Source organism: Gadus macrocephalus, chromosome 2 (assembly GCF_031168955.1).
Source record: "Gadus macrocephalus chromosome 2, ASM3116895v1".
Classification (NCBI taxonomy): domain Eukaryota; kingdom Metazoa; phylum Chordata; class Actinopteri; order Gadiformes; family Gadidae; genus Gadus; species Gadus macrocephalus.
In genome coordinates, this window is record NC_082383.1 from 181870 (window position 1) to 191869 (window position 10000).

General features: G+C 48.1%; 1 protein-coding gene across 1 annotated transcript in view; it reads right to left on the reverse strand.

Annotated features, from left to right (window-relative positions):
• The window catches only part of LOC132474198 (caspase recruitment domain-containing protein 11-like), a 30237-nt gene that overhangs the window by 10439 nt on the left and 9798 nt on the right, over window positions 1–10000 (reverse strand). Inside the window, exons 2-4 of the mRNA XM_060074751.1 lie at window positions 5304–5565; window positions 2753–2890; window positions 1064–1240 (exon numbers count right to left, since the gene is read on the reverse strand). Coding sequence (XP_059930734.1) covers window positions 1064–1240; window positions 2753–2890; window positions 5304–5556 — 568 coding nt within the window. The 5' untranslated portion in view covers window positions 5557–5565. The remainder of the gene's footprint in view (window positions 1–1063; window positions 1241–2752; window positions 2891–5303; window positions 5566–10000) is intronic.

Consider the following 10000-nt stretch of genomic DNA (forward strand, 5'->3'; position numbering starts at 1 on the left):
CCAACACAGAGCCCCCTGCTGTCACCCCAACACAGAGCCCCCTGCTGTCACCCCAACAGAGAGCCCCCTGCTGTCACCCCAACACAGAGCCCCCTGCTGTCACCCCAACACAGAGCACCCTGCTGTCACCCCAACAGAGAGCCCCCTGCTGTCACCCCAACACAGAGCCCCCTGCTGTCACCCCAACACAGTGCACCCTGCTGTCACCCCAACACAGAGCCCCCTGCTGTCACCCCAACACAGAGCCCCCTGCTGTCACCCCAACACAGAGCCCCCTGCTGTCACCCCAACACAGAGCCCCCTGCTGTCACCCCAACACAGAGCCCCCTGCTGTCACCCCAACACAGAGCCCCCTGCTGTCACCCCAACACAGAGCCCCCTGCTGTCACCCCAACACAGAGCCCCCTGCTGTCACCCCAACACAGAGCCCCCTGCTGTCACCCCAACACAGAGCCCCCTGCTGTCACCCCAACACAGAGCCCCCTGCTGTCACCCCAACACAGAGCCCCCTGCTGTCACCCCAACACAGAGCCCCCTGCTGTCACCCCAACACAGAGCCCCCTGCTGTCACCCCAACACAGTGCACCCTGGGTCTAAGGGATATGTGATGAGAGACAACCATTGAGAAGACTTCTGTTATCAGAACACCTCCATCAGGCAGCTGCTCCCCAAACAGAGAGGAGCCCGCGTCTCTCAGAGATGTCGCTTTCACACGTTCTCTCTCTCACACCTCGTCTGCTACAAAGGGGAAGTGAGATTCGAAGCCAGTGCGGGCCGGGGCCTACACACCAGGGCGCCCTGCACACTCACTGGGTAGTAGTGTTCATCAGGACTGAACGTCTATCTGTTGAGGAAGTCTCATTGAGCCGAAGCGCCTCGTTAGAAAGAGAAACCTGAACGTAAACACTCAACCAGAGGACGGATATTTCATTACAATCTCATTTACAAGTCAAATATATATCTGTGCGAGCAAAACCTGTTTGGGGATTTTTGGTGATAGCGGATGTGATAGTGATAGTGGATACAATGGTGAAGGTAATAGTGGGTATGGTTGTGATCTTACTCTGCTGGAAGGCCTGCAGCTCCTGGTTGGCCAGCCGCAGCTTCTTCTGCTCGTCCTCCAGGGTGCAGTTCTTGCGGTTGAGCTCCAGCTCCTGCAGGGTCTTGGCCCGGGTCTGGTGCTGCAGCTTCACCACCTCGTTCATCAGGAACTGGGTCAGCCCCTCCTGGCCCTCCTCCACTGGACACACCCCGGGAAACACAAGGTAACACATACGGTAACACACAAGGTAACACACAAGGTAACACACCCAGGTAACACACAAGGTAACACAAAGGTAACACACAAGGTAACACACAAGGTAACACATACGGTAACACACAAGGTAACACACAAGGTAACACACCCAGGTAACACACAAGGTAACACAAAGGTAACACACAAGGTAACACACCCAGGGAAACACAAGGTAACACACCCCGGGAAACACAAGGTAACACAAACAGTAACACACAAGGTAACACACAAGGTAACACACCCAGGTAACACACAAGGTAACACACAAGGTAACACACAAGGTAACACACCCCGGGAAACACAACGTAACACACAAGGTAACACACCCAGGGAAACACAAGGTAACACACCCAGGGAAACACAAGGTAACACACAAGGTAACACACAAGGTAACACATACGGTAACACACAAGGTAACACACAAGGTAACACACCCAGGTAACACACAAGGTAACACACAAGGTAACACATACAGTAACACACAAGGTAACACACAAGGTAACACACCCAGGGAAACACAAGGTAACACAAAGGTAACACACAAGGTAACACACCCCGGGAAACACAAGGTAACACACCCAGGGAAACACAAGGTAACACACAAGGTAACACACCCAGGTAACACAAAGGTAACACACCAAGGTAACACACAAGGTAACACACCCCGGGAAACACAAGGTAACACACAAGGTAACACACAAGGTAACACACCCAGGTAACACACAAGGTAACACATACGGTAACACACAAGGTAACACATACAGTAACACACAAGGTAACACACCCAGGTAACACACAAGGTAACACACAAGGTAACACATACGGTAACACATACGGTAACACACCCCGGGAAACACAAGGTAACACACCAAGGTAACACACCCCGGGAAACACAAGGTAACACACCCCGGGAAACACAAGGTAACACACCCCGGGAAACACAAGGTAACACACCCAGGGAAACACATACGGTAACACACAAGGTAACACACCCAGGTAACACATACGGTAACACACAAGGTAACCCACAAGGTAATTAGGACAATCATCAGGAACTGGGTGGCCTTCCTCCTCCACTCGACCAGACTGATGTAACAATGATAATCAGCCTATTCCCTCCCCCACGTTCTGGGGGTTCTGTCCTGAGACGTTCTGTCCTGAGACGTTCTGTCCTGAGACGTTCTGCCATGAGACGTTCTGCTGTGTGACGTTCTGCTGTGTGACGTTCTGCTGTGTGACGTTCTGCTTTATGTCTGAGACGTTCTGCTCTGAGACGTTCTGCTCTGAGACGTTCTGCTCTGAGACGTTCTGCTGTGTGACGCTCTGCTGTGTGACGTTCTGCTGTGTGACGTTCTGCTCTGTGACGTTCTGCTGTGTGACGTTCTGCTGTGTGAAGTTCTGCTGGGTGACTCAGTGGTTTTGCAGTGCGCTGCCCGGTGGTGGGGGACTCCTCACCTACGATGGTGGAGAAGCGGGGTGTGGGCTCCTTGCCCGTCACCCTCTTGTACAGCTCTGGGTAGTGGAACTCCAGGCTCTCCAGGAACGACACCACCCCTCGCTCGCCCTTTGTGTGGAGAATGTCCAGCAGTCGGCCTGGCAACGCAAAGGACAGATAAACAACATCAGGGGGGTGGGTCACTTCTCCCTGCGTCCAGCCGACCAATCAGCAGGCTCAATGGATAGCGTTAACCATGATTAACTGGGTTGTGGGGGTGATAGTGATAGTGAACTGGGTTGTGGTGATAGTGATAGTGAACTGGGTTGTGGTGGTGATAGTGATAGTGAACTGGGTTGTGGTGATAGTGATAGTGAACTGGGTTGTGGTGATAGTGATAGTGAACTGGGTTGTGGTGATAGTGATAGTGAACTGGGTTGTGGTGGTGATAGTGAACTGGGTTGTGGTGGTGATAGTGAACTGGGTTGTGGTGATAGTGATAGTGAACTGGGTTGTGGTGATAGTGATAGTGAACTGGGTTGTGGTGGTGATAGTGATAGTGAACTGGGTTGTGGTGGTGATAGTGATAGTGAACTGGGTTGTGGTGGTGATAGTGATAGTGAACTGGGTTGTGGTGGTGATAGTGATAGTGAACTGGGTTGTTGTGGTGATAGTGATAGTGAACTGGGTTGTGGTGGTGATAGTGATAGTGAACTGGGTTGTGGTGGTGATAGTGATAGTGAACTGGGTTGTGGTGGTGATAGTGAACTGGGTTGTGGTGGTGATAGTGATAGTGAACTGGGTTGTGGTGATAGTGATAGTGAACTGGGTTGTGGGGGTGATAGTGATAGTGAACTGGGTTGTGGTGGTGATAGTGATAGTGAACTGGGTTGTGGTGGTGATAGTGATAGTGAACTGGGTTGTGGTGGTGATAGTGATAGTGAACTGGGTTGTGGTGGTGATAGTGATAGTGAACTGGGTTGTGGTGGTGATAGTGATAGTGAACTGGGTTGTGGTGATAGTGATAGTGAACTGGGTTGTGGTGGTGATAGTGATAGTGAACTGGGTTGTGGTGGTGATAGTGAACTGGGTTGTGGTGGTGATAGTGATAGTGAACTGGGTTGTGGTGGTGATAGTGATAGTGAACTGGGTTGTGGGGGTGATAGTGATAGTGAACTGGGTTGTGGTGGTGATAGTGAACTGGGTTGTGGTGGTGATAGTGATAGTGAACTGGGTTGTGGTGATAGTGATAGTGAACTGGGTTGTGGTGGTGATAGTGAACTGGGTTGTGGTGATAGTGATAGTGAACTGGGTTGTGGTGGTGATAGTGATAGTGAACTGGGTTGTGGTGGTGATAGTGATAGTGAACTGGGTTGTGGTGGTGATAGTGATAGTGAACTGGGTTGTGGTGGTGATAGTGAACTGGGTTGTGGTGGTGATAGTGATAGTGAACTGGGTTGTGGTGATAGTGATAGTGAACTGGGTTGTGGTGGTGATAGTGATAGTGAACTGGGTTGTGGTGGTGATAGTGAACTGGGTTGTGGTGGTGATAGTGATAGTGAACTGGGTTGTGGTGATAGTGATAGTGAACTGGGTTGTGGGGGTGATAGTGATAGTGAACTGGGTTGTGGTGGTGATAGTGATAGTGAACTGGGTTGTGGTGATAGTGATAGTGAACTGGGTTGTGGTGGTGATAGTGATAGTGAACTGGGTTGTGGTGATAGTGATAGTGAACTGGGTTGTGGTGGTGATAGTGATAGTGAACTGGGTTGTGGTGGTGATAGTGAACTGGGTTGTGGTGGTGATAGTGATAGTGAACTGGGTTGTGGTGATAGTGATAGTGAACTGGGTTGTGGTGGTGATAGTGATAGTGAACTGGGTTGTGGTGGTGATAGTGATAGTGAACTGGGTTGTGGTGGTGATAGTGATAGTGAACTGGGTTGTGGTGGTGATAGTGATAGTGAACTGGGTTGTGGTGGTGATAGTGAACTGGGTTGTGGTGGTGATAGTGATAGTGAACTGGGTTGTGGTGATAGTGATAGTGAACTGGGTTGTGGGGGTGATAGTGATAGTGAACTGGGTTGTGGTGGTGATAGTGAACTGGGTTGTGGTGGTGATAGTGAACTGGGTTGTGGTGATAGTGATAGTGAACTGGGTTGTGGTGGTGATAGTGATAGTGAACTGGGTTGTGGTGATAGTGATAGTGAACTGGGTTGTGGTGGTGATAGTGATAGTGAACTGGGTTGTGGTGATAGTGATAGTGAACTGGGTTGTGGTGGTGATAGTGAACTGGGTTGTGGTGATAGTGATAGTGAACTGGGTTGTGGTGGTGGTGGTGATAGTGAACTGGGTTGTGGGGGTGATAGTGATAGTGAACTGGCTAGTGGTGGTGATAGTGAACTGGCTAGTGGTGGTGATAGTGAACTGGCTAGTGGTGGTGATAGTGAACTGGCTAGTGGTGGTGATAGTGAACTGGCTAGTGGTGGTGATAGTGAACTGGCTAGTGGTGGTGATAGTGAACTGGCTAGTGGTGGTGATAGTGAACTGGCTAGTGGTGGTGATAGTGCTTACTGGTTCGGTTGGCCTTGGAGGGCAGCAGCATGGAGTTGAGGATCTCGTCTTCGTCCTGCTCGTCCAGCACCCTGCACTGCCTCAGGTACGGCGTCAGCTTCCCCGGGGAGATGGCCCGCGTCAGCTCGTGGCGTTTACCCTCCACCTTCTCCCACAGGGCGTCCGCGTCCACCACCTCTTGGGCCCCGCCCTGGCCCCCGCCCTGGGCCCCGCCCTCCGACGGGCCTCCAGCTCCACCCACTCCGTTCTCCATCCTCTGGTCCTTGGGAGAATGGCAACAACGTGAGTCTCGAACCTTGTAGCCGCTGGAGCTCTGGTTCTGTTCCTGGTTTTGGTTCTCTCTCTGGTTCTGGTTCTGGTTCTGTCTCTAGTTCTGTTCCTGGTTCTGGTTCTGCTCTGGTTCTGTTTCTGGTTCTGGCTCTGGTTCTATTCCTGGTACTGGTTCTGGTTCTGTTCCTGGTTCTGTCTCCGGTTCTGTCTCTGGTTCTGTCTCTGGTTCTATTCCTGGTACTGGTTCTGGTTCTGTTCCTGGTTCTGGTTATGTCTCTGGTTCTGGTTATATTCCTGGTACTGGTTCTGTTCCTGGTACTGGTTCTGGTTCTGTCTCTGGTTCTGGTTCTGGTTCTATTCCTGGTACTGGTTCTGTCTCTGGTTCTGGTTATATTCCTGGTACTGGTTCTGGTTCTGTCTCTGGTTCTTGTTCTGTCTCTGGTTCTATTCCTGGTACTGGTTCTGTTCCTGGTTCTGTCTCTGGTTCTGGTTCTAGTTCTGGTTCTGTCTCTGGTTCTGGTTTTGGTTCTAGTTCTGGTTCTGGTTCTAGTTCTGGTTCTGGTTATGTTCCTGGTTCCGTCTCTGGTTTTGGTTCTTGATCTGGGTCTGGTTCTGGTTTTGATGCAAGAGATTCGTTTCTCAATGCACACAGAGAAGCTCTAATCAACGACATTCTCTAGACTCACTGAGCAGGAAAATAAAAACAACGAGAGAACTAGAATTACTTGTTGTAATTAAACCCATAGCTATAATGTGGAAAACCCAGTCGATAATCTAACAAATTGCTGAGCGCATAATATAATCATCAACATTTCGCCTATGTTACAACGTATAACATTTTGGTTCACCTATTATGTTATGAAGCAAGCATAATCATTTTCTCTTTACGTTATGAAGCAAGCATAATCATTTTCTCTTTACGTTATGAAGCAAGCATAATAATTTTCTCTTTACGTTATGAAGCAAGCATAATCATTTTAAGTTGTGACGGCCACAGGGTTGCCTTTGTGTTGTGGTGTTTGTTGTGGTGTGTTCTGTCTTGCAGGGAGCTGGTTGGTGGAGCCACATCACCTAACGAGATGCAGCTCACCTGAGCAGGCTGGGCTCAGGAGCCTATAAAGCAGCCCTGATCAAGTGACTCCTTCTCCTCCCTGGCCTGTAGCCTGATCCTGCGTTTCTTTTATGTTTGGTTGTTCACGGTATTCTTTAATAAATTCGTTATGTTCATACAAGATTATGTGTGGCCTCCCCTTCAATGTTACAACTGTTGAGCCAGGTTGTAACAAATGGGGGCTCGTCCGACCAATTTGGTGAGTTTTTCCACAATGGTAAAACTTCTTCCACAGTGGTAAAACTTTTGGTAGTTAAACGGGTACTTGTTTTATCTATCTTACTCCTATAGGCATTATGAGGAAGGAGTTAGGGTTTAACCTTGCATAATGGAGGTAATCGGTCTGGGCAATAATTAAAGGGATTTATTAGTCTTGGGATTTAAGGTGCTCAATACTGGTTTTTGGGGAGGCCAGTAAGTCTTGATCTTTGTTTTGGTGATTCTATCAGTTAATTGGTGCATTGGTTTAGTATTGTGGATCAGTAGTGCATGGTTGGGGATTGAGCTTTTGATTGGGTAATCTGCTGGGGTTAGGCTAACAGAGTTGATTGTCCAGTGAGCACATGTCTGAATTTGAACTTCCCCTGTTAGGCTTCAGTTGCGTTTCCCCTTTGGGTTGCATGAATTATTTTTGTTTTGTTTTTTTTAATCCTTTTGGTAGTGCTGTGGCAACGTGGGTAGTGTCAATTGTTTTCGGACAATTGTTTCGGGAGCATGTCCGAAGGATCTTGGGGGTTGTCTGCTTGCAGGTCGCCTTTCAAACCGGCTGGTTTACAGTGCATAAATACCCAGCGCAAGCTGCATGAACACTAGGGTCGAGATTATTTAGTTTTGGATAGGCAGTTAGTGGGGAAGTTCCAATTATATTTGCATCCCAGTAATCAAAACAGTTTTGTCATGGCTTCTGTCAGTAGTTTTGTTCAATCTCCCTCTGAGGCAATTTTGAATGGTTGCACAAAAGACAAACTTTTGAAGCTTGTGGAGCATTATGGTGTTGACATTGGGGATAAAAGGTTAAAGGGGCACTGAGGGCTGCTTCCCCTACTGTAGGTCTAACATTTGAGCAGCAAAAGGAGCTGTTGCTGTTGCAGCTAAATGCGGAGATGGAGAAAGAGCATCTAAGACAGTCTTTCGAAAAGGATAAATTAAATGCAGATGGAGAAAGAGCATCTAAAACAGTCTTTGGAAAAGGAAAAATCGGGGTTGCAACAGTACCGATTAGACCTTATTAAAGTAGGTATGATTGTGGGTAATGCTGAGGGTTCACAATCGTCTGAAGAACCCGCTACAGCACAGGTAAAAGGGTTTGATGTGGTTCGTCATTTGCGTCTTATACCAAAGTTTGACGAGAAAGATCCAGACACGTTTTTTATCCTTTTTGAACGTGTAGGCGATATGAGAGGTTGGCCTGAAACTGACCGGGTTGTTATGTCACAATCAGTGTTCACCGGAGAAGCCCAGGAAGCTTATTCCGCTCTTAGTGCAGTGGATTGTCAGACCTATTCCACTGTAAAAGATGCAGTTCTTGGAGCATACGAGTTGGTGCCAGATGCCTATAGGCAACGCTTCAGGCCCTGGGAAAAGGCTGATAAACAGACGAACGTGGAATTTGCAAGAGAGTTGTCCAAACATTTCAATAGATGGTGTTCAGCTGTAGGGGTCATTATTTTTAAAGATTTCTGATCTCATTGTATTGGTACAGTTCAGAGATTGTCCATCTGAAGTTGCCACTCATATTGATGAGCGTGGAGTGAAAAGTGTTCGTGAAGCAGCAATTCTGGCAGACAAATGTATTATGGCTCGGGAAAGTTGGGGAGAAGCTGTGTTCCAGATGTGCATGCTAAGAATATTGACCGCTCTGTTAGAATGTCGTGGTCGGAGTCTGCAAAGCCGAACTGTCGTTCACGGTCAGGTGGCTTTGATGTTTGTAATTACTGCCATGAGCGAGGGCGCTGGAAAAATGAATGTCCTAGACACCAGGTATTGTGAAGAGCTTTGTAAGGTTGAAGAGTTGGTTGGTTTGTCTGGTTGAAGAGTTGGTTGGTTTGTCTGGTTGAAGAGTTGGTTGGTTTGTCTGGTTGAAGAGTTGGTTGGTTTGTCTGGTTGAAGAGTTGGTTGGTTTGTCTGGTTGAAGAGTTGGTTGGTTTGTCTGGTTGAAGAGTTGGTTGGTTTGTCTGGTTGAAGAGTTGGTTGGTTTGTCTGGTTGAAGAGTTGGTTGGTTTGTCTGGCGATAAGTTGGTTGGGGCTCTGCAACATTTCAATGTGTACCTTGATTCTGGAATGCCAATTGTTGTATTCACTGACCATAACCCTCTCACCTTCTTGAATTCTTTGCAGAACCCTAATCAGAGGCTAATGCGATGGGCTCTGTTTTTGCAGCCGTACAACTTGGACATCCGTCATATTAAGGGCACCCACAACGTCATGGCGGATGCTTTGTCCCGTGCGCCTTTGTAACTAATAGCATCAACTCTTCTATCCTGTGCAGTCTGTTTCTCCTTCTCCTAAATGCTCCACAGGCCAAGGGGGGTGGAGGTGAGGACACTGGAGAGGTTGGAGGCATGTTCTTTAAAGGGGTGTTTGAGTTATCTGCACAAATTAAAACTTGGATTTATGAACGCAAAGAGAAAGTGGTGTATCCTGTCACAGTGTACATGAGTTTATGCCCTTTATTAATGTACAGGGACTACCCCATAAGACTCCTGTCTTATGGGGGGAAGTGTGACGGCCAAAGGGTTGTCTTTGTGTTGTGGTGTTTGTTGTGGTGTGTTCTGTCTTGTAGGGAGCTGGTTGGTGGAGCCACATCATCATGGTGATCACACATTATCACCTAACGAGATGCAGCTCACGTGAGCAGGCTTGGCTCAGGAGCCTATAAAGCAGCCCTGATCAAGTGACTCCCTCTCCTCCCTGGCATGCAGCCTGATCCTTCGTTTCTTTTATGTTTGGTTGTTCACAGTATTCTTTAATAAATTCGTTATGTTCATACAAGACTATGTGTGGCCTCCCCTTCAATGTTGCAACCGTTGAGCCAGGTTGTAACAAAGTCCTCTGCATTTTCGTGATTCACACTTGATGCATTTCATGTATATGCAGACATCGATGTCGCTCAGAAAACAGTAGAATCAACGTGGGGTTAAGGGGTGTTCAAGATTGCGGATTGTACATTGATTTGAGAGATTTATTTTTTTAACCCGAAAAAGACGGAATTGAGATTAAAAATATCCTTCTCAAGTGTCCTGGCCAAGACGGGCAGCAGTAGCCTACAGTCACACATGGCCCACACACAACATTAGTAAAATAAAACGACTAGAAC